This window comes from Patiria miniata, unplaced genomic scaffold (assembly GCF_015706575.1).
Source record: "Patiria miniata isolate m_02_andy unplaced genomic scaffold, ASM1570657v1 HiC_scaffold_1, whole genome shotgun sequence".
Lineage (NCBI taxonomy): Eukaryota > Metazoa > Echinodermata > Asteroidea > Valvatida > Asterinidae > Patiria > Patiria miniata.
The window spans coordinates 17777256-17802412 of NW_024037047.1; the positions used below are offsets into that span (position 1 = coordinate 17777256).

At 41.8% G+C, this 25157-nt stretch overlaps 2 protein-coding genes across 9 annotated transcripts in view; one reads left to right on the forward strand and one right to left on the reverse strand.

Moving 5' to 3' along the window:
* Positions 1–4062, forward strand: part of LOC119724093 (pectin acetylesterase 8-like) — a 30268-nt gene extending 26206 nt beyond the window's left edge. For all 5 annotated transcript variants that reach the window (XM_038195018.1, XM_038195003.1, XM_038195010.1 and 2 more), the window contains exon 6: positions 3350–4062. In XM_038195018.1, coding sequence (XP_038050946.1) covers positions 3350–3858 — 509 coding nt within the window. In that variant the 3' untranslated portion in view covers positions 3859–4062. The remainder of the gene's footprint in view (positions 1–3349) is intronic.
* A 1601-nt stretch (positions 4063–5663) lies between these two features.
* LOC119724119 overlaps positions 5664–25157 on the reverse strand; it is a 50374-nt gene continuing 30880 nt past the window's right edge. For all 4 annotated transcript variants that reach the window (XM_038195056.1, XM_038195045.1, XM_038195061.1 and 1 more), the window contains exons 23-38: positions 24704–25013; positions 23289–23461; positions 22634–22869; positions 21306–22260; positions 20607–20715; positions 18700–18815; positions 17734–17877; positions 17248–17312; positions 15994–16195; positions 15421–15634; positions 14759–14794; positions 14488–14572; positions 13703–13883; positions 8559–13449; positions 7934–8194; positions 5664–7422 (exon numbers count right to left, since the gene is read on the reverse strand). In XM_038195056.1, coding sequence (XP_038050984.1) covers positions 7334–7422; positions 7934–8194; positions 8559–13449; positions 13703–13883; positions 14488–14572; positions 14759–14794; positions 15421–15634; positions 15994–16195; positions 17248–17312; positions 17734–17877; positions 18700–18815; positions 20607–20715; positions 21306–22260; positions 22634–22869; positions 23289–23461; positions 24704–25013 — 8067 coding nt within the window. In that variant the 3' untranslated portion in view covers positions 5664–7333. The remainder of the gene's footprint in view (positions 7423–7933; positions 8195–8558; positions 13450–13702; positions 13884–14487; positions 14573–14758; positions 14795–15420; positions 15635–15993; positions 16196–17247; positions 17313–17733; positions 17878–18699; positions 18816–20606; positions 20716–21305; positions 22261–22633; positions 22870–23288; positions 23462–24703; positions 25014–25157) is intronic.

A 25157-nucleotide genomic window follows, 5' to 3' on the forward strand; every position in this document is an offset into this window, starting at 1 on the left:
ATAGAGTTTGTACACAACCGCTGAAATGGCATCTGGATACTACATTTGTTTCCACTGTCACTACATGATGACCGTATTTCACTTTGACCCTCTCGTTACTTGGTTTTGTATTTCTCTTTCTAAATGGTCGTTTCAACACATTCATCATCAGCCATCCACACGTTAACCGTCGGCCAAATATCCTTTCTGCCCGCTAATTCGTTAGCTGTGTGCAGTGCAAAAATACAGCGCGAACATTAACATTGAACTCATGAGGCCACTATTTTGTATTTGCAAATCAACTGGACCCGGACCAATGCCTTGGTCATGTTGGTCAAACCATCCACGTGAGATTTTGGGGGCGCCTACCTGCCAACATTATTGAATTTGGCGGAATCAGTAGGAAAATATGAGCTGTATTCCGAATTATGAATTTATCGCCCTATATTACGAATGTCCGCAAAATCGTTTACATTATTAATTAAAAGCCCTGATTTTATGACCAAAATGCTCAAAAATCGGTTAGATATAAGCCGTGACTGAATTATTGGCCATGGCTTGAAATTGGACACTAGTCTATGAGAATTGGCTGCAGCCGCTATCATAGACTTGTCTGTAATATCAAGCAGTAGCCAAGTGATTGGCTTGAAGTTGCACACTAGTCTATGGGAATTGGCTGCAGCCGCTATCATAGACTTGTCTGTAATATCAAGCAGTAGCCAAGTGATTGGCTTGAAGTGGCACACTAGTCTATGGGAATTGGCTGCAGCCGCTAGCATAGACTTGTCTGTAATATCAAGCAGTAGCCAAGTGATTGGCTTGAAGTGGCACACTAGTCTATGGGAATTGGCTGCAGCCGCTAGCATAGACTCGTCTGTAATATCAAGCAGTAGCCAAGTGATTGGCTTGAAGTTGCACACTAATCTATGGGAATTGGCTGCAGCCGCTATCATAGACTTGTCTGTAATATCAAGCAGTAGCCAAGTGATTGGCTTGAAGTTGCACACTAGTCTATGGGAATTGGCTGCAGCCGCTAGCATAGACTCGTCTGTAATATCAAGCAGTAGCCAAGTGATTGGCTTGAAGTGGCACACTAGTCTATGGGAATTGGCTGCAGCCGCTAGCATAGACTCGTCTGTAATATCAAGCAGTAGCCAAGTGATTGGCTTGAAGTTGCACACTAGTCTATGGGAATTGGCTGCAGCCGCTAGCATAGACTCGTCTGTAATATCAAGCAGTAGCCAAGTGATTGGCTTGAAGTTTCACACTAATCTATGGGAATTGGCTGCAGCCGCTAGCATAGACTCGTCTGTAATATCAAGCAGTAGCCAAGTGATTGGCTTGAAGTTGCACACTAATCTATGGGAATTGGCTGCAGCCGCTAGCATAGACTCATCTGTAATATCAAGCAGTAGCCAAGTGATTGGCTTGAAGTTGCACACTAGTCTATGGGAATTGGCTGCAGCCGCTAGCATAGACTCGTCTGTAATATCAAGCAGGAGCCAAGTGATTGGCTTGAAGTTGCACACTAGTCTATGGGAATTGGCTGCAGCCGCTAGCATAGACTCGTCTGTAATATCAAGCAGTAGCCAAGTGATTGGCTTGAAGTTGCACACTAGTCTATGGGAATTGGCTGCAGCCGCTAGCATAGACTCGTCTGTAATATCAAGCAGTAGCCAAGTGATTGGCTTGAAGTTGCACACTAGTCTATGGGAATTGGCTGCAGCCGCTAGCATAGACTCGTCTGTAATATCAAGCAGTAGCCAAGTGATTGGCTTGAAGTTGCACACTAATCTATGGGAATTGGCTGCAGCCGCTAGCATAGACTCGTCTGTAATATCAAGCAGTAGCCAAGTGATTGGCTTGAAGTTGCACACTAGTCTATGGGAATTGGCTGCAGCCGCTAGCATAGACTCGTCTGTAATATCAAGCAGTAGCCAAGTGATTGGCTTGAAATTGCACACAAGTCTATAGGAATTGGCTGCAGCCGCTAGCATAGACTCGTCTGTAATATCAAGCAGTAGCCAAGTGATTGGCTTGAAGTTGCACACTAGTCTATGGGAATTGGCTGCAGCCGCTAGCATAGACTCGTCTGTAATATCAAGCAGTAGCCAAGTGATTGGCTTGAAGTTGCACACTAGTCTATGGGAATTGGCTGCAGCCGCTAGCATAGACTCGTCTGTAATATCAAGCAGTAGCCAAGTGATTGGCTTGAAATTGCACACTAGTCTATGGGAATTGGCTGCAGCCGCTAGCATAGACTCGTCTGTAATATCAAGCAGTAGCCAAGTGATTGGCTTGAAGTTGCACACTAGTCTATGGGAATTGGCTGCAGCCGCTAGCATAGACTCGTCTGTAATATCAAGCAGTAGCCAAGTGATTGGCTTGAAATTGCACACAAGTCTATAGGAATTGGCTGCAGCCGCTAGCATAGACTCGTCTGTAATATCAAGCAGCAGCCAAGTGATTGGCCTGAAATTGCACACAAGTCTATAGGAATTGGCTGCAGCCGCTAGCATAGACTCGTCTGTAATATCAAGCAGTAGCAAAGTGATTGGCTTGAAGTTGCACACTAGTCTATGGGAATTGGCTGCAGCCGCTAGCATAGACTCGTCTGTAATATCAAGCAGTAGCCAAGTGATTCTGACATCGATGTTACAGCCGGGCACCAGCCAGTTCATGTAATACAGATGTGCAAACGACTTGGAACCAGCATACACGTGTGTATCATACACTAATTGTTTTAAGATGGCGCCCAAAAGATTGCCATGCGAGTCCAAAGTTTTCATCATGTTTGTAGTATTCACGGGAACATTTTTCGAGCTTTATGTGACATCAAGTCTTCCAAGGTAACAGAAGGACAATTTTATAGTGACATTGTGACAAGTATTGAAAAGAGTTTGGGTTAACCACAATGCCCAGAAATGATATAACAGCATGTGTTTTGCAAGGTACATGTATGTCTGTGGGATATTTATATCGCGTACGGTGGCCTATAATGTTAATGTGAGTAAAAACATACAAACTTGAGACTCCACATCAGTAGCATGCATCTCAGAAAAAAACTCACATGTTATTATCATTATTTTTGTTTCAACAAACGAATATAGACAGTAACCAATAAATTAATTCATAAAAAATTAAATTACTTTCTTTTCCCTTGAAATATCCTACAGTAGGGCCTTCGTGGATGGTTGGCACATGGCATTTGTGTGGGTCCAGTTGATTTGCATATTATGGTGGCCGCATGAGGGCACTATTCCCGCTGTATGTTTGCGCTGCATACGTATAGCGAGGATAACCGGTTGAGTCATAAAAATCCTATAGCATGTTTCCTTTAATTATAATCTTTTTTTTTTAAATTCAACAGGTAGTTTAAACAAAGCCTGCCTGGCAGCCATGAGTCCCCAGGACAAGTGGAAGTGCTTCTTTGCTGAGTACACCTACCCTTACATCAGCACCCCCCTCTTCATTATTAACTCCGCCTACGATTACTGGCAGCAGTGGTTTATACTGGATCTCCGATGTCACCCAATTGAATGTCCAGATAAATTGAAGTATCTAACAAGGCACTACACCATTTTCATTCATGAAATCAATCAAGTTTATCATCATCCAGGCGATGGAATGTTTATCAGCTCATGTTATGCACATACCCAAGCTGTCCTAGACAAAACATGGTCAACGTACGCAGTTGGTGGCAAGTCAACAAGAGAGGCGTTTAGTGACTGGTACTTTGCACGGACCACACCAGCCGAGTCAAGATACGTTGATTGCTACACCAATTATGATTGTAATCCGTCTTGTAAAGAGAGTTGGACATTGGCCTTTTACAAGAACAAGACAGATCACATGAAAAACTCTACACCCGACTTCTGAGACTTCTGACATGGGATCCTCAAAGGGAAGTGCGGTACATTCATGTTTGTACTTGATATCGTTTTTAGGGAGAGCCACCAGATAGTGATTAAGTTCACTTTTGGCGATCCTTCAGGGGTGTTATCAATATTGTTTTGGGTTTTTTATGCCCCGTGGCGAAGCCGAAGGGGCATACTGTTTCCGCCTTGTCCTTCCGTGGGTGGGCGGGTGGGTGGGTGTGTGTGTAAACACGGGCAATCGTGGACTATAGGGACAAAAGGGTTAGGGCACAAAAAAAGGATCCACGATTGACTGAATGACCACGATTGAAAATCGTGTACAAAACCAATGAGAGCTGTTGCTTAAAAGTTCAAACAAAGGAAACAAACAAAGGAAAGAGGATTAGGGACAATGGGGTGTCCATAGTTGCCGTTTACAAATGTGTGGGTGTGCGTGGGTGGGTGGATGTGTCCAGAACGATCTTGTCAGCGCAATAACATGAGAAATGCTTTACATATGAACTTCAAATTTTGCTTGTGGCTTGTTCTTGGCAATCCTAAGAAGCCTATTGCATTTAGGGCTAAAAGTTCAAGGGTCAAGGTCACATTGGCTAAAACAATAGAAATCTTATCAGCGCGATAACTTGAGAAATACAGTCAACTCGTTGGTACAAACTCTGTTAATACAAAATTCTGGTTATAACAAACATAAAGCCTTGGTCCCGACTGAGCACTTATGTGCACAATGAATGGGAATGAATGGGACTGATGTTCCTCTTAATACAAAATTCTGATATAACAAACGATTTAGCTAGGTCCGAACGAGTTTGTTATAACGAGACTCGACTGTACTTAACACATATGACCTTCAATTTTTTTTGTGTGTGGATTGTTCTTGGTAATCCTAAGAAGCATATCACATTTGGGGCCGAAAGGTCAAGGGTCAAGTTCACAGTGGCAAAAACATGAAATTTTGTCAGCGCGATTACTTGAGAAATGCTTTACATGTGAACATTAAATTTGGTTTGTGGATTGTTCTTGGTCGTCCTAAGAAGCCTATTGCATTTGGGGCCGAAAAGTCGAGGGTCAAGGTCACAGTGGCTAAAACAATAGAAACAATAAATCATAGGGATAAATTCATGTCAAACCTACAGAAATCACTAATGATGTCAATGAGCGTTCCATGTGACCCAAGTAAATGTACATGTAAGTTGACGTTAAAAGAGCTGTTATATCATGGGAACAGTCACAGTTGCGGGGCATTTGTGTTGTAAGCACACCTGACTTGTTATTTTTTTTTCTTTTTACCTTAAATGTTTGTGTTGTATTTTATGACTGTGTGTGTTTAGTTGATTTACCCTAACATGGCACAGTCCCTAATGTAGCGCAGTTTGATTTATCACCTGTAGCGCCTAGTATAGAGCAAAACTTTTCACAGAAATTTCACAGAAAGTGAAATTTCATCAAGTTCAATACGCTCTCGTTATTATATCTCGAGTTAGAAGAACAATTTATTTCGGCATAATTTTCCGATTTTATTTGGAGGTGCACAGTAACATTGACAATATTGTAGCGCGCTCACTCAACGGCGCCTGCAGACAAACTGCCTAAAATATCCGACTACGCGCTGTACCCTACGCACGCGTCGTTGGGGAACCAGGCGAGCCAAAGTAAACTCACACCAGTCCACCAACTATTTGGGCACAATGTTTAGTCACCAGTCATAACTGGTGACTATAAACAGGAACTCAAATCAGTTAAAATTACCAATAAAAATAATCAGTTACAACGAACATTACAAATGTATTTAGTCTTTTTGAGAAACAGATGAAGTTTTTATTTATTTTATTGAACATCCACAACTGTAACATTTAACATGATTTAACATGGGACTGAAATATGGTACATTGCAATGAATGCCATGTTTAAACATTGTAAATACTTTATTTTTAATTAACTGAAATAGAAATTTTCCTTGTAATTATTTGCCATTTATTTTGATACAAAGATTCCAAACATAGTACATAATTATGTAAATGTAAATTTGTAGCTCAATTAGAAATAAACATGACATTTTACTGGACGTGTACAACAAGCCAGTTTTTCTATAATTCAGTTAATTCCGTATTATAAATTCAAGGGCTATCGTAGAATATTGATGAGTTTTCAAAGTACATGAATATGTACAAGTACCAATGTGTACATTGGTAATGCTTTTATCTGAAATATTATGAATGAAATACTGTACATATATATGAACCACATGGTACATATGTGTAAATTTCTAACATTTTAATATTACAAAACATTTGTAAAAGTTTAACGTGTGTTACAAATTAAATCTGTAAAAATGTTCAAATTGGGGGTACATGTGTGTAAATTTCTAACATTTTAGTATTTCAAAACATTTGTAAAAAACAAGTTTAACAGGTGTAACAAATTAAATCTGTAAAAATGTTCAAAAGGTAAATTTCATTTGTAAAGTTAATTTTATTTAATCAACAAGTCAGATATTATAAAAGGCACATTCCATTTCATCGTCACATCTTGCTGAAACTAGATCGATCCACTAAGCCTCATCCAATCACGTATGCCCAATCACAGCCTTGATTTTGTTGCGTGCAGCTGCGCAATAAACTTATTATCGATTTCACAAAACTCAATGTTTTAAATCTAAACATATTGGACAAAGAATTATGCAAGCTGTTTGTAAACAGTCATTGAATCATCTCGGCCTGTCATTTTAAAAGTAATTTCTTCCTTTTTGGTGCGGCAACTCTAAAATTTCTGCATGAGTAAAATAGTGATTAATACCTCAAACACGAAACTGTGAGTGTCTTGTATCAACCTTAGAAGTGCAATGACTCCATGACGATGACAATTTACCTCTAAAATAGGTCATATCAGTGGCTACGCCACAGATAATGCGCAAGTTACGCTGTAATTGTAAGTCGTGAACTTACACACTACGGGACTTTTGTGAAATGTGTTATAGGTGAAATGTTGGGCGGTGTGCATGTTGCACAACTTATGCAATAAGCCAATTCAGTATTCCAAAATAGTCTCGTGCACAGCAAGATTTGACAATATTTTTTTGGTATAACCATGGCAGATAACTGCACACAAGGCTATGGGGGATGTGAACCAAATATGCATTCTTTACAATTTTTTTGCAATAAAAAAGAGATAGACTTTTCGTCCGCACAAAAGTTTTGACACACAAGACACCTAAAAACTCTTTGCTTTCCTAAGGCTTTTTGCAAAATGTTATACTTCAGAACATAATGATCTCTTCAATTTTCCCGATACCATGCTATGCTTTTGCACGAATACAATAAAATCTTTATAATGAAATGAAATCCCGAAAGAAAACATGGCAAATCATGATGTACACATGCGCAGTTGCAATACTGAACTCGCTTATTATTGTGGCACAAGCAGAGTTCCGCCATTGCATTAAAGATTTGTGGAATTGGTTGTAGTCGTTTGATGCTGTCTTATGGTTGAGCCTTGCAGCATTGCCAGGTACCTGCAACATTCCACTCCTTGGTGCTGTTGTCAAACCAATGAACGCCAACTCCAGAAACTGATCAGCAAAGTCAAAATAAAGTGGATAAACAAATAGATGAGAAGGAAGCGAGCGTCACTGAATGAAATTATTCTTTCCATTGCACGAACGTGAAACATTCATCATATTTGTTTACATAACACCTAAATAAATCTTTGCCATCTGATTGGTTGACTTTTAATAACCAATTTATTGAAGTTAAAAACTGTTTAAAAGTTTGACAAGTTTATCATATTTAATTTATGCAAACTGTTCAACAGGTTGAGATTCATCATATTTTATCTCGATTTAAAACAGCGCCACCGCCCAGCAGCAGTGACATCGTGCAATGGAAATTCTATTCACTGTACAATTGAAGTTCTATTAACCATGCAATAGAACTTCCATTGCGCGTGCGCCATGTGTAAGCAGGAATAATTCAAACATGTGATCAACAATCCACCAATCAGATGACAGGATTTATTTAGGTGGTGTATAAAATTGAATGCAAAGTGTGACCTAGTTGAAAAGCAGGTGTTTTGGAACCTACCTCCCCATGTGTCATTCCAATAACCAGAAGCAAAGATAAATTGCCTGGGCTCCATCTCCATCAGAGTATCCCTGATCAGACTTGTGGAAGCAACAAACGTCTCTCCATTGAGTGCAGAATTCCAGACATCTGACGTGACAGCCAGCCATGATTCCCCGTAGTCATGACTTCGTAGGATAGCTAAGCCATGATGAGAGAGTGCGTATAGTGTGTTGGTAGTGGGATCTATGCCAAGGAGGTTGCCTACATTGGAATGTAATGCTGCAAGGACAAACAGGCGAAAAAGCAATCAGAACAGAAAATCTCTTCTACAAAACAGTAAGGTCTTGGCTCTCTATTGTGCCATCTTTTTGTTCCTGGTATTTTTTAGCCAGACTGTTTAGGAAACCATGTCTTTTGGCTAGAATGTTTGTTTTGGTGTAAACAAAAAACCTCTGCTTTAAAAAAAAACCTTTCATTCCAATGCAACAGCGTTGTTTCTAATTTTAACAAGTGGCGTTCTTGCTGGAAAATTCTGCGCACTAAAACCTTTGAGATAAAACTCTTGGATTCAGACTTTTTAATTTCCCCCGTGAAAGCTGACAGCTGAATCTCTTTAAAAATAAAACCATTACCTTCGACCTACCTCTCCATCTGGTCGTCACATACTTCCTCGCCATCTTCACACAACCACAAGCACAGGTACAAACATCAGTTGTTCTCTTCAAAACACAAGGCTGAATGTCATGGGTCCACTCCAAGTAAGAACAGCTCTGATTGGTCCAAAGCTCAGGAAGGGCGGAGCAATTACAAGTGCAGTTACAGGTGACATTCTCTGAACAGGTGGAATTGTCACAGATTTGTAGGCAGTCAGTGAATGAAGATATCTGATTGCAATGCTGCTGACATGTTGTGAGGTTAGTACGTTGAGGGAGAGCACATAGATCACTGCAGTTGGATTCACACCTGCCATTTGTGACAACTGAGCAGGTTGTGTTGCTAGTTGATACATTACCACTTCCACCTGCAGTTGATGAATTGCTTGCCAAATCACACCGGCTTGTCTGGTTCCTTCCACTACAGTACATTATGGTTTCGTTGCAATTATCATAGCACTCCTTATGCTCCACTGGTCTGAACTCCTCGCAAACATCTCGGCACGCTCCAGAACAGACATCAACGCAATATCCCAAGTTAGTCAGTGTTTCATTAAAACAAGAGCATCCTGGTCTACTGGAATTGGATGCTGTACAGTCTGATGTATCATTGTACGAGTCGTTACAAAAAGCACTGAAATTTGCACACTGAATTGCACACACTTGCGTAATGATACTGCAGTTCTGTAGGCAGCTCTGATAGTGAAGGTATAGTACATTACTTGAACAGTCTGGATATCTGTAATCTACGACGTGTGACTGATAAGTATCATTGAAGAATCCAGTTGCGTTGAGTTGATTGCTTGTACCGTTAGAATACGAGTAGGTATCATTCTCAGGATTGTCTACACTTCTCCTGTGCACATGATGAATGGCCTTCAAGAGTGGTAGACTATCATCTCTGGGTTGAGCAGCTGACCTCCGATTCACAAGATTGAAAACTTGATTGTAAATGCTACTCCCAGATCCAGCAAAGTTCTGTCTGTGATCAGTTACCAAACTTTTATCGCTTATTTGTGAAGACTTCCAGAATGGATTGACCTGAGTTGCCATGTAGGAAATTAGCATGGCCACGTTTGAAGCCAACATGTTATTGCGCAGTTCTTCAACAGATGGAGATTTGGTGCTAGATATTGACACAGCGACATCGACCATATGACTCCCTTTACTGGATGAAGTTTTCTTTAACACCACATTGGAGCTTTCTATGGTGTTTTCTTGATCTCGCATTCTCATGGGAGACTGTCTTGGAGTCAAGAGTTCCTTCCAGAACCTCTGCTTAATCTTTTCATGCAGGAACAGCTCATCAAAGTTGGGCATCTTTAAATGCTGTGGGGAGAATTCCAACTTCAAGAGGTCCAATGCAGGTACACTACGCCTCTTCCTTTGATGGTTTTCACATAAGCTCCAGTACTCTGTACAGTTATCCTGGAGGCTGCAACTATGAGAAATGAACTCCTGTAGGCACTGTCTTGTGCAATTTGAATCACTGCAATTCAAACCTTCATGGCACTCATAAGATGCATTACTCATGCAAACACTGTAACAGTTATGATAGGCAGTGCAGTTTGGATGAAATCCACTGAAATTCTTGACAGTTGCATTATCCCAGTTCATTTGAGTACCGACATCTGCCAGAGTGGTGCAGTTGATGTAGTCTGCCTCGCAAGTCGGTGCACACTCAGGGCACATCGTGCAATTTATGCAATTAGAACTACACGCTGCATCAAAGATGCTGCAGTTACTAGAGCAGTTACTTGGGAAGGCTGCAGTGAAGCAGTCTACAAAGCAGTAGTAATGGTCATTGATGCATTGAGCAGAACAGGTTGCATAGCATGCTGTGCCATTCTGACATATATGGCAGGTGTCTAGACATTCACGCATAGATCCATTACAGGAAGATTGGCAATGGTCAAAGACTTGATATGCCATGCAGAGGCTGTTGCATGATGAAGTCAGGTTCGTTGAATTGCTACATGAAACAGCAGTCTGACTGCCAGATTCATTGCCAATACTGCCATTACATGTGTTGGATTCAGATGAAGAATCTTTCATTACATTGTACTGTGAGACAGAGCAACCTTCTACTGTACAGTTCTCAAACTTGGATCTGTTGGGCCAACTGGATTCCACACAAATGGCATATGAAAGACTGCAGTTCAGAGGGCAACTGGTGCTGAAATTACCACTAGAAGTAGGGTTCGTTGAACACTCTTCGTGACAAGCTGCAAAAGCACTTTTGCAGGACTTGATTTCTTTTGGCAAGCAGTCTTGATGGCAATCCTGAGTAAGTAAGGAGCAGTTGTTGCTACAGCCCTCTGTACAGTCACAAATTGAGCAGTTGTGAAGGCAGGTGGATCTCACATCCTTACAGGTGGGTGGAAAGCAAACACCAAGGCACTGGGACTTCTGTCGATTGCAATCCAAGTGACAATCAGCTCTACATTCCAAGCAGGTGTGGCAACTATCAAGGCATGTGAGACTGGCATCCTGGCAAGATGAACTGCAATTATCAAACACTAGATTGTTGGCACAATCCAGGCTGCAGGCTCTGTAGTCCTTACCGCAACCCTGAGTGCAACCCAGCGACTGGTTGAGACTCTCAGATGAGGTCTGCATCACACACTGCATTGTGCAATTGTTGAATGTAGTCCCACAATCATGAGAACAGCTGCTGAAGGAATCTGGAAAGACAGGTCTGCAGTCTCTGACACAATGAGTTGCTGTCAGAGAGGAAGTTGTCGGTGAGGCTGTACCTGACGGGGAGGTTCCATTCTCAGAAACTGATTGAGTGGTAGGTAAAGTACTAGTGGCAGCTCCTCCAAGTGTAGAGTTTGGTGAGTCAGTTGATGGACCTTCTGTAGGAGCATTGGAAGTACTGTTGACAGTACTTGAATTCTTGGTCCAGTTGGCACACCCAGACAAGCATTCCTGGTAGCAACTCTCAAATGTCTTGTTCACTGTGGCATTGCTATAAACATAGGCAAAGTTGTGACACTGTGTTGAACAAAAGTCATTGAAGCCAGGTCCTTGAAAACACTGATCAGTGCAGGTCTTCTCAGAAAATGCGGCCACACAGGGATCCAGGCAATCAATGTTAGCTTCAGCACATCTTTCCAGACAAGTGTTGTTGAGGAAGGTCACTGTGTTGTACTCTGAGATATTGGATGGTCCTCCATCAGTTGTGTTAAGCAATCTAGTGATGTTGACTGTGAGATTGTACAAACACCCAGGAACACACACATCAAATGCCTCACTACAATTCTGTGCACAATCTATAACAGGACTGATTAGAGGCTCTGCACACATGTTGATACACCTGTTGGACTTGACTGAGCAATTTGAGTGGCAGTCTCCCAAGCAGACTGATTCACATCCCAAACACGTTGACCAACAAGTTGAATATTGACTGAAACAAGACTCATCGCATGGACACTGATCAACACAATTCCATAGTGTTTCATTACAGTCCGATCGGCAGTTGACTTTTTCCACTGTGCAGTTGACTGGAGTGGTGGGCATCACAGTACCGGATGGAACACCTACAGTCGAGTTCCTTGTGCAATTCAGCGATCCATTCACGCAGCTTGAACCGTTGAGCGTACGGTTACAGGTACCAGACTCGTTGAGACAAATGGTTCCATTGTCAGAAACCACGGTTCTATTGTTTGAAGCAGTCTGATTCTGTGACTCATCACCCATGGTGTCAGAAGTGGATTGAGTTGGTGTTGAATCGGGAACCCTTCTACCACAAGGTTGACAATCCTCATCACACATCTGATACTGAGACTCACACTTGGGCTGACAGTCAGTGGCAGGCACGATGCAGTCCAGCGTGCACCTGTCATACCAATCAGCACAGGTGAAAGTGCACCCTTGAAGACATTCCACATCCATGCCACAAGCATCAGAGCAATTCTCAAAGCAGCCTGCTCTCTGCACAGGGCATTTCAACAGACAGCATTTCTGGTCACAATGGTCAAAATTTGCGTCACAGTTTTCCATACAAGGGCCTAAGCAATTCAGGTCAGTGGACACATAGCAATACTCAACTGTGTTATTACCACAGTCAGATGCAAGACTTGTAGTTCCATTATGGTTTGTGCAATTGCTACCTGTGCAGTTGAATGATGAGCCAAAGTCAGTTGACGTACCATTTCCTGAAGTCTCAGTTGCATTAGAACAATTGCTTTTGCTAGTGATAACCTCACAGATCTCAGCTACGCAAGTTTGATTACAATTACTCTTACAATCCGATAGCTGAGCGATACAAGGTTGAGTGCACGGTACCTTGGGAGGATCACAGGTAACTCTACAAAGCTCCAAAGAGTTACTACATTCATCCAAGCATTCTGATACACAATCGTTGTCATCTTTGCATGAGTACAGGCATTTATCACCACACAGAGTACGGTTAAAGTCACACTTATCGTAACAGCATCCCTTAGAGCACCGGCTCTCCGCCCAAGCGCAATTCCAGTCACAGACCAATGTACAATTCAGATTCATCCCTGGATAATAGACTTCCATCTGCCCTTCACAGACCTCCTCACAAATACTCCTACACTCCGATCTTCCAGCAGTACAGTTATCATTGCATGTAACAGGAGGCTTGACACACTCCTCTGCACATGAATCATGGTGCAAGGAGCAATCAAGCGTACAATTTAAGTCAACAGAGCAGTTGTGGTGAACATCCAGTTCTGTGGGGCATTTCCTGCAGTCTAGCAGGCATTCATCATGCTGTGAGTTGCAGGTGTCAAGGCAGCAGTCCTGACTGCAGTTGGTGTAAACATTGCTGCATCTGGTCAGACACACCTGCAGTTGCTCATAGGAACACCAAGTACAATTGTAGCAAGACTCCTGGCATGCAGATTGATCCTGAAAGAAATGAGCAACATGAACAAGGAAGATCATTCATTCCATTTCTGTACATGTAGGTCCTACCTACTCCCTTTCCAAAATGAATTTATCCGTTACAATGGCAAGTTACTGAACAATCTGGAGTCCCCAAAAGGCAAAATCAAAGATTCAAATATGATCCATGCTACAAAGTTTCTATCAACATTTTGCAATGAATACAATAATGTGTGGTGTTTTTTCCATAACTAAACAACAAATACAAGCAACTTACCTCCAAGCAATCTGGGAGACAGCCACAGGAGCAATTCTCAGGTTTAGGTTCAAACTCTGAACAGTTGACACCTGACGGAAGATCCCAGAAATAGGTACAATTGCAGTAGTCAGCACACGTAGGCGGAGTCTCCACTCTGTAAGGTGGGAGGTTACCAGTCATAAAGCAACCACCCTTATAACTGTGGATGAAACCAATACAACAGGTTTACATGCGGGAAATCTTAGGTACAGTTGCAGTAGCCACCACACATAGGCGGAGTCTCCACTCCGTAAGGTGGGAGGTTACCAGTCATAATGCAACCACCCTTATAACTGTGGATGAAAACAATGCAACAGGTTCACATAATTATGAGGACAATCTTTGGTTATATTTCCAAACCTTGGCTTTGCCGCTAATTAAACCATCTATAACCACTGTACATGGTTAGTAAAAAAAAATAAACGGAGCCCAAATCCAAAGAAACATTTTTCATATTTAAAGAATGGATGTAGCACCAAAAATAATAATGAGTGGTAAGCCAATTAAATAAACTCCTTTCAGATGAAAAAAATTACTTCCAATTGCTCAATCCGTCAAAATTATATTACCATTTAAATGAAATGACTCTAAACTATGTTTCATTCAAAAAAGCGATTTCAAGAATTGTTTTAACAATTGTCTTCAAACATCACCAGTGCTAAAACCTCAATTTAAAAGTTAAACATATTGTGTTCCACAGTTGTGTTCCATTTTTTTTTACTCGCCATGCATTATGCCTCTGATCCATTCAGTTTTATACTTACACATGCTTAGTGTTGTTATAGAAGCATGCATACATGATGTTGTGGACCTCATCATACAGGGCATTGTAGGTAGACAACTTGAGATCTGTGGTGTGCAACAACAAAATTAATCCATAAACCTTGAAAGCTAAGGGCCAGGTATTGTATATAATTATTCAAATATAGTTTGGCAGTACAGGACAATGTGAACATGGTGACATTACCAGGAACTGTTGATCATATTGTGTGGCTTACTCAACAACAAAGACAATAAAACATGACGCTGTCCTACCTTCAAGCTCCGGTCTTCCTGTGTATGAAGTGGGAACTGCAACAATGAAAAGAAATATAAACACTGTGCTTACATAATAAGCATGGTAACATCAATTTCAAATAAAACACCACTTTTCTTTGGACAGGAAATCACTCCACTATGTGTATGTTCTATGTTGAACCTCAAAATCAAGTCTATGATGTTGCTTGTTTTAATGTTTCTTTTTACAAATGACCCACACAGCGCAAACAAGAGAGGGCGCTTTTTGACCATTTCGAGAGCCCTATGGATGGGACACACCATGTGTGCACCCATCTTCGCAAACATCTTGTTTGCACTAACTTTTTAGCAACAGCTCTTGTTGGTTTTGTACGCGAATTTTAATCATGGACGTTTGGTCAATCGCGGACGTATTGTTTGTGCCCTGACACTTTTGTCCTAAGTCCACAATTGCCAGGGTTTACGTACTCATACTGGTTTGTGCACGTATAGCGTGAAGTATGCATGACTAATTTTATGCTACATGTACACAGAACATGGCGTCTTTGCGTGAGTGCTAGACATTTTTGACAATGCATTCGAATGTCTTTCCCAGGGGTACTTGTGCAAGGAGCCAATTTGGAGCCTCAAAATCAAGTCTACGACGTTACTTGTTTTAACATTTGTTTTTAGTGACTTACCTTCAAAGCTGATCTTGGTTGGAATGACGTCGTGATAGTGAGTCACTACATTGTGTTTATACTCATCTTCATGGGGATTGTACAAATCCCATGAGAAGTAATAAGTCTCAGCCAATGCAACCATGTGATACTCTCCCTGTGCTAGCGCCCTCTCGGGGTCAAGCTTGACCAGGAAGTGAAATGATATCATGTCCGTGTTTCTCAAAGTAGGCACCTGGGAAGATAGATTCATTATCAGTGGTGTCAGGAGAATAAGAGTGAAAACACAAATGAGAAGGGAACCCTCTAGCAAAGCTCCATGGTTAACGCTAATGACTCTTGATTGAAGGGTCCTGGGTTCGAATCCAAGTACTTGCAATTTGCTATGTCTTCAATGTGCCCTACCTCAAATTCTAGGACTATAATTTTACCCCCAACTCATTCCGAGGATTTACATAAATAGAAGGGGGTGACATCATCATGTACTGCCTTAGGCGCACTTATGCACATAAGGATATCTGCAGTTATGTGGATAAATTGGTTTAATGATATGGTGGATTGTACCTTTCTACTTGATACTGATAATCAACTCACATAGAACTGAAATCCTTTTGTTGGGTCCGTTCTGAGCGCTTGCACTGGCTGCAGTTTGCTGTAATCATGTAGTGATGTCTGATGATTAGTCAAGTTGACATATTCAACGTAGGTTGGGAACATCCAGACAATGGAGACATCTCTAGCTGTCAGGGTGGACAGAGGGTTGTGGAAGACCTCGGTGTAGAACTCCAACACATCTCTGTTAACAAGTTGGACAAAATGAGATAGATAAAACCCAGGGCTTATATTCGGGTTTTTGCCCACGCCTGTACCAGGATTCCAACTCTCTCTTCTCCCAAAATTGTAACGGCGTAAAATTACTGGTTGAGTGCCCACAACCATCTGGAAGCATTAGTATCACTTGCTGAATGACTTGCTATGTTTACCTAAACCCTTCCCAAGTAGTCTCAACTACAGATGGGCAGGGGATGGATTTGCCATCTTATTGAAACTTGGCATGCTTATAAAGACATCCATTTTGAGTACAAAACAAGGGTTCATTGTTGCAGTTTGTAGTTGACACTCTGTCACATGTCAAGCATCTTCACTGAGCTTGGTCAATGGGAAATGAGAATGTTACGTCTGATTCGAATATAATTGGTTAGAATGACTGCAGGACACCAGCTGCAGAAAATATACTTAGGACAATCAAAAAATTGTGTTGCAACAACATCAGGGAAATGCCTTTTTAGGGTTAATAGTCTTCCTTCCTTTTGTCATTTAACCCTAAAGGGGCCGGGTTATTTTGACCATCTCTCAGCCGGGGGGGGGGGGGGGGGGGGGGGGGATTCGGCCCCCCCCTAAGATCTCGGCCATCGAGTGACGAAAAATTTTGAAACTCAATACATGCATAGAGCAACTCTTCCTTGACATACCCAAGAAATTTCATGATTATAGGTCAAAGGGTTTTGGAATTATGGCTAATTAATTATTCATATGTACGAATGGCAATTCTGCTCTGTGTACACGACGTATATGCGAAAATTCAGTTTTCACGGCGCATAGCGCTGGAAAATTTTTCGCTACGCGGCAACCCGTGGTCCGATTTTTATGTTTTTGGTATCAAAAGATGCGCAAAGCTTGAGGCTAAAAAGTCATAACAGCTTGGGTCGCGAAAAAATTTTTTTTAGAGGTTATCACGGAAAATGTCCCGCCCCCGGCCCTTTTAGGGTTAACTGCTTATAGGAAACACAGCCGGACATTCCCATTTCAACCTCTGAAAGTGACTGAAGTGATTGTAGTGCCACTTACCCAGGAACAAATCCTTCTGTATCAGGAGCAACCCAGACATTCATATCCAGCCAGATAGCTCCAGCCTGTCAGCAACAATTCAAAACAGGTGTCTGTTGTCATAATTGATGATTTCTTTAAAATATAAAACACCACTTGCAGAAAATAAGGGATAAACAAAGTTGTTACTAACCAGTTCGTGCTGGAGGACGTGTATACACGCAAACGTTTTCTGCAATTTAGATCAGATGAATGATAAACCTGCAGTGAGTGAGCCCAGAAAAATCTGTCAGCAACTCGCTCTCAGCGAGAGAGGCCAGAAATACAAATGTGCTCCACGAGGGTGATGGCTTCAACCTCCCTGGCTTGAGGTCAAGTGAAAAGTAATCCCGTGCCTCTTTCGGTTCTTGTCAAAATAATCCCGGTGCAAACTGGTTAAGCAACCATCACCATATTTCCATGAAACTAAACCCTTATCAACAGCAAGATAACATTTTCTGCACTCACCTCAAGTCGATACGGTGCAAACGGTAGAATAGTTGGCTTTCTGTCTATCCCGTGATCATAGCTGATGAAAGGCTGCAGGATCTCAGTCATGTCTTTTGTTAGCAGCGGTGTGATGGACAACTCAAACTCCACACTGAAAACATCCTGAGACAATAATACAATGTTGTACACCCGGTATTAATTAATGACATACAAACCTAATGGCTTCTATTCTGTACTGCCGTTAAGCAACGATGGTCATGTAGCCAATATATTGCTCTCAGCAAACTTAAATTTTTGAGCTAATATGAATCCAATTTGCAGACCACAGAAAACTAAGATCAAGCATGGTCAGTTCATGATGCAGCCAGCATGATGTTAGAGTTCCAGGCGTTTGGAAAGCCACATACAAACATGCACCTCATTGCACCCATACATGACAGTCGTTACAGCACTGAGAAAATAAAAGGGAATATCAATATGCCATCATGAGGGTGCTGGGAATGCATGAACCCTTTTCACACTAGAGTCTCTCAACCCGGGTTGAACTCAACCCTGGATGAACCAGCTGCCTCCCGGGGTTGAGGTTTTTTATTTTTCAACCCTGTGTGCAATCCCCCTTCGTTTCACACTTGTTTTGTGCGAACTGAGCTTATTTTGCTCGGTCAAACTATTTTGAGCCCTGGCAAGAGTTTCAAACCAGCTTGAAAATTTCTACACTGGTGTGGGACAGGAGTGAGATTAATCCAGGGCGAAATCAATCTTAGGGATGACATGGGGTTGGCGCAGGGTTACTAGTTTGCAAGTGTGAAACGCTGCACGTTTTCAACCTTGTGTCAACCCCCCATCATTCCTAGGATTTCTCCAGTGTGAATAGGTTTGACATGTACATGTGCGTTAACCTCGTTCAATCAAGTCAAGTCTGTACTCAATTGGAAGTTAGGAAGATATGAACATCACTACAAATGTAGGCAAGGATCAGCATACCTCCTGACTGTTGTACAGACCAGCATACCACTCACATTGCTGCTGTGCTAAGGAGCCTTCTAAAGGTCCGTACATCAAGACAAACTCCTCACCTCCACATGTTGAGTTACAATCACCTGCCAAGTCAAAAACCACACTTAAATGTTACATGAAACACTATAGCAACCACAGCATTTGATACAATTGACCTATCGCCGTGTTAGAGTTAAACAAGCCCCTTAGACAACCCTATGGAATTTTGTATGTTAAGTTTTGTTTGTCTCAGATTTGCGTGTTCTGCATCAATTTGTATATCATGTAATTGGACATTATTTCACAAGTCGTGTTGACGCAATTCTACCGTGATAGGATAATACAACTTGCAATAGTACCCCTCCCCCAATTGAGCTGATGAAAACGCCCACACTGAGAAGAGTCTGTCTATAGAGTTCCAAAGTGGATGCATCACATGCACAATTATGTGTATAAGAGACATTACTGCGTGATTCAGCCCATGAACCAACACGCGCGCGTATTTGTTTGCACTACAATTCCCGGTTCAAAATGATGTCACACTTCGGTACTATATGGGTCCTCTTATAGGCCCATGTTTATGCTATAGTCCATCATTTGCAGCTACCCGAAAGGTAACTGGCATACTTATTGTTGAAAAGATACTTGGTTGAAAGATGTTAAGAAGAATACACGAGAAAGTGTGGATTCGTAATTTAAGAATTCACGAGGCGCTAAGCGCCGAGTGAATTCATAAATTAAGAATCCACACTTGCGAGTGTATTCTTCGACTTAAACCATTGCGTCAACAAAAGTATTGGAGAGAATGCTGCAACCTGACGCCACTTTTTTCTTCATATATCATCTCAATGAAGGCCATTCGTTGCAAAAACGATGATAAGACATGAATCTGGGCTGATAAATGTTTCCAAAATTGTTAGGAAATACTTGAAATGACTCCACAGACGTTGTACACAAGTGCAGAAGTGGCGTCAGGTTTTAACATCATTGTTTCCTGGTGTGTTTAGCATGTGTATCGACACACCTGTGTATAGGCTCCTTACGTCAAAATGGACAGTTCAGACGACGATTTCTTTCTGACTAAAAGTAGTTTTTGCAGTGACGGCGGAAAATCTGACAGTGAAGATGCATTGGTAATTTTCGGAAAGCAAATTTTCATGCAGACGGTCCTATTCATGCTCATTATGGAGAACAATTGTCCGACATGTTCAAAGTGTGGATTCGTAATTCCGAATCCACACTTTACTAAAGATTCGTCGTACCGAATCCACACTTTGTGACCAGTGTAAGAGATTCGTAGATCCGAATCCACACTTTTAACAATAGTGTGAGTCATAGCAATGGTTTAATGTAAGGGGACTATACTCCCTGTGAAATTATTCTTTCTGGCAAGCTGTCATTTTGAAGTAATCAACGAAAGAAGGCCTTTCAAACGGTGCTTCTTAAGACGCTCCGTAGGAAATTTAAATTAGTAGTTCCTTTTGTTATTCGGCGAAGCGCGCACAAGCATTGGCACGACGCACATGCGGTTGCTATAATTCATCGGATAAGTGCACGACATCGCATGTAGCTGCAATCGGCTAGTGAGAACGTGTCTCGGACGCTGAATTCTAGGCCCAATCCAAAACATGATTCAGCAACTTTTGATTTGAAATTGAGATCCTAGAATGCTGTTTTTCTCGGAATATACAGCTGAAGCTGAGCTGAAACTTCATCAGGTTTTAGTTGTTTAGTACCCTTCTTTAGATTTTGAGCACTTTTGTTGCTTCAAACGAACAAAATGCACAAATTACAAATGATGGACTATATCTTTAATAAACAAGACTTTGCAATGATTATAATTTTGAATAAACCTCAGTAACTGAGAAACAGATTTCAAGTTTTCAGAGCAATACCTGAACATGTTATGTTGCAATAGTCCAACGTGACTGGTTCCATGTCCACCACTTCCCTGGTGACATTGCGCCATGTAGTGACATCCTGGCTGCAATTAGCTGCATACAGCTGTAAATATCAATGTATAAGTTCCCAGACATTATTCAAATTCATAATATGTAAATTCTTCCATTTAGTTTGGAAACTTAAACATACATGTACATGTACTAGCTATGACATGTAGCAGGATAAGGGACGAGGGAACCCACTCCTCTTCTTCTGTGTTGATCACTGTGTTCACGGAATCTCAGGAATTCTTTTGAGATATGTAGTAGGGATGTGCAATTAGGCAACAGTAGTTTAGAGCGTGCATGGGACATACACTGTAGGGACACGGGGGAGGCCGGAGGGGGGGATCCTTCTGCCCCAAATCGTGCAGGGTATGAATTATGAGCAAGGAATACACAGCTTTCATACCGGTAGATATACATGTACAAAAGGTTTTATCACAAAATTTTGAGTGAACGTGTTCAGAATTTTTTTTTTCAACACAAACCCCACAAAAACAAACACAAGTAAAACAGAAAACTCGACTTCAAGAATTAAATAGGCAAATTTTTGTCAGACCCTTAAGCCTTAACAAGCTAATTTCTAGACCCGATTTCATAAAAAATCAGAAATCAGGAAACCAAAGTCCAAGGAAAATGATGCCTACTTACCACATCAAAGCTTTCTGCTTCCATTCGGCTACAATTGCTATACCACCTCTTGACTAGTACCTCATGAAACTCTTCCTGACAATCCTCATGGATACATGATACAAAGCAGTCATCAATTGCAACCTCAATGCAACCTCGCATTGAACCTCCCGGATATGTTGCCTCACAACCCTCCAAACCCTCATTCATACAGGAACTACAGTTATGTAACAACTGCCAGGTGCAGTTTGATGTCGTCACGTTGTGTTTAGTAACAGTTGGGAAGTCACAATGACTCGCTGATTGGTTCCAGAATGTCCCTGAAGTGTTTAAGCAAACCTCACGGCCTTCCATGGTGCAATTCTCTCTCACCTCCACTGAACAATTCTCATGATCATTTACCGAACAAGAAACATTGTATGCAGCGGTGCAAATACCAACATAGGCATCAACGCAACATTTCTGTTCTATATCCGTCATCCTGAAATCATTCATCAGATAGTAACTGTCCCTAGCCTGCTCCAAACACGGTTCTTGAGCTAAACCTCCACAATTCCTCACAGCAAGTCCATTACATAACTGCATCTCATTCCTAGTGCAGTTCTCAACCTGCACAGCCAGGCATTCAGGATTCATCGTCTCATTGCATACAAGCTCTGCCGTGTCTTGGCAATTAACAGCAAAGTTTTCAAGACATTCTGTCACCGTTTCATTCTCACAGCTCCGATTTGCATCTCGTTTGCAAGTCTCATACACATCTTGATCCATACAAGTGTGAGTCACGGTATAGTTATTCCATTCCTTCCTGGTTTCGTTGCAATCGTAGTAGACAGTTTCAATGAACGGTTCCAGGAAGGTACGATTGAGAGGTGTGTACAAGGAATGAGCTACAGCAGCATAGCGACGGTACACAGTGTGGTTACCACAGTAGCAATCAGAGCCATTCTTGGTAGCAGAAATGAGCAAATTGGCATCCCTGCACAAGACAAGGAAAAACAAAGTACATTTCAGCTTACTCAATCAGAACCCATTATATCTCAATCTGTCATTTACTGATGCAAACTTGACTGATGATTTCTTAACGCAGATTTCTTAACGGCTACAAAGCCTACATTCATCATCTCAGTACAACTGTGCCAATCTTGCTAAAAATAATCTGCAAGTGGTTCCACTTTTGAAATGTCACTGCAAAATGATACTGAAGAGGCCTGCAAATAAAGCAGGCTACAATGAAAAAGTGATGGTACTTGTTCTGGTCATAATGTTCTGGTCATGAAGTCATAATGTTTCCCAAGTTTGAACCAGCACTCCCATAGAACCATTGTCTTTGGAAGCATTTTACATCCTACCTGCAGAGTTTCAGGCACAGATTTCTCGTCATCGCTTTGGTGACATTAACATGATCTGGCTGATTCCTGGTCGCCATAGCAACTTCAAAGTGATGATCCACATTGTGAAAGCATCCGAGTAACACTGACTTCTCATAGTGCGTGGTGTTGACAGGAAGGCAGCTAGGCATTGTGGGATAGGGTCGCTGCTCCCCACTCATAGTCTTGAAGCGTTGCTGGATGGTAGAGTTGAATTCCTAAATAAGAGAAAGGCTGATTTACAAACTGAACAAACCCTCTTGTTATTACTTAAACAGAGGGAATTAAAGTAAGTATTAATAAACTCTCTTTATATAGAGATTGGCGCGTGCGTGACACTTATCTTTTCCAATGGTGTACAACACGGCAGTGCCGTTGTAGGGTGAATTTAGGACTCTATGAAATACGGACTCCTTGGTAGTATTGTGCATGCCTAAGTGAAGATTGTGAATGTTCAACCAATACAAGGGTAAAAGGACCAGATTTCACAGGAGTCCAATTTCATGTTATGCCGGAAAAGTGTTTAAAACCAGCTAGCCGGTGTTTTATCAACCGTTTACCACATGACGGGCTCTCGACCAATAGGAATGGGTAAACTGTCATAGGTATTTATGAATGAATAATAGAAGACACCAACCCTCTGCTTGTCCATTGTGAATGGCTGACTATAGATATCAGGCAACTCAGCATAGAAGAACCTGTTACCATCAAGGTCAGAGGTCAAGGACTCATTAGAAAGCTTCTCAGTAGGGAAGATGATTTGACTGCCCATCTCAGTGATGCGGACTGATTCAAACTTGAACCCATCACCTTGAGAGAAAAAAAATGGAACAATCGTGAGAAACACAACAATTCAAAAGTCATTTCCGTTAAGTTATTTTTTATTGGTAATCAACTATCACAATTAAGGCCACTCAAGGTGTAGGCCACAAAGGAAGTATAGTGGAATCCGGCGACCAGAATTAGAAGATTTTACTGCAGCGATGACACGCTCACACGCATGCTGCACTGTTCTTAAAGACAAGGGGCACGTGCATTTTGGTATTCATATTGGTCGAAGGAGCCCGGAGCGTGTGTGTACTACCTGAGAGTGACTTGTGCCGGCCTGGTACTACCGAAGAAAATGGCTGAAGCCGGATTTGTCTATAGACAAGACACGTTAGGGAGCATTTCAGTCAGGCTGAAAGCGGTATCCATTGCGGTACTGGTGTTTTTGGCGGTACATTAGGATTAAGTCAAGCTGGCTATGATAATGAGCTCATTATTTACAGGTCAGTGCACACAGGCAGTTTAGTTACAACAATATTGTTGAGGAGTGTGCAACCTGCTGGCGGTCTGCTGACGGAGTGTCCTTCACAAAGGATCCAATTACAGCGGCACTGATCCCTTAATTGCTCTCCAGCTAACCCCTTTTATGTACATGTACACTGGGGTTTTTGTACACGGGCTGGCCCGTGGCCATTCAACACAGTAAGGCATTTTCAAACTTGAAATCTTTGGCAAGCCTACTGGGCTTTTAATGAGCTCCACGTTTGACCTCATAAATATTCAGTTATTCAGACCTGATGGCTTTCCATTCGTCAGCCAGGTTTGGGGCATGGAGCGCGGTACCGCAAAAAAATAACACCGGTATCGCAATGGATACCGCTTTCAGCCCGACTGAAACGCTCCCTTATAGGAACAGAAGATACCTATTGACATTTCTTTTGAATAGATTACAAGTTGATGGAAAACTGGATTCAGGTAAGGAGTTCCGACGAGGGAAAAAAAAGCTGGCAGACTATCTCACAGTACCAGCCTTTGGAGCAGATACAGTGAAGGGATGAGAGGAGATTGCAAAACATGTGCTGCGAGTGAAGGTGTGAACAGATGGGACAACAAGTGAGAGACCTTCTGAGCACATATCATGATAGTATCAATAACTTGGCAAACATGTCTTCAGGAATGAGACAGAACTGTTTTGCCCTCTACAATCTTGAGACATTAGTTTCTTTTTAAAAGATAGACATGACGAGAACTTGAAAAGCAGGCTTTGGGGCCCAACTCATGTACCTTGAGGAAGTGCCAATAAAACCGTCATGTTGCACTTGATCTTAGGTACAACCACCTCCAGGCCAAACCTGACCGTCTTTTCCTCCCGTAGATTGACTGTCACTTGATGTAGCCACTCAGACGAGGAGTAAACGCTGAAATCAATGGCACTAGAGCCCCCAGCAGCAGGTGGTAACATGTAGAAACGAGCGCTAGGAGCAGGTGCAGTCAGATTGAAGGTGATGTTGTCAGGTATGTGGTAGAGACGAGACTCTGCGTTGAATTGTACAAGTGTGTCGTAAGGTTTGGCTGAGTAGTACCACATGGATGCCTGGTGGAATTGACAACGGAGAAAAAGAGAACAAGCATCGCCTCAGTATAAAATAGTGGGGGAGTGTGGTCTAGTGGTTAGGGTTTGTGACTCATGATCAGAGGGTCAGGGGTTTGAATCCAACTGCTGACCATATGTTGTGTC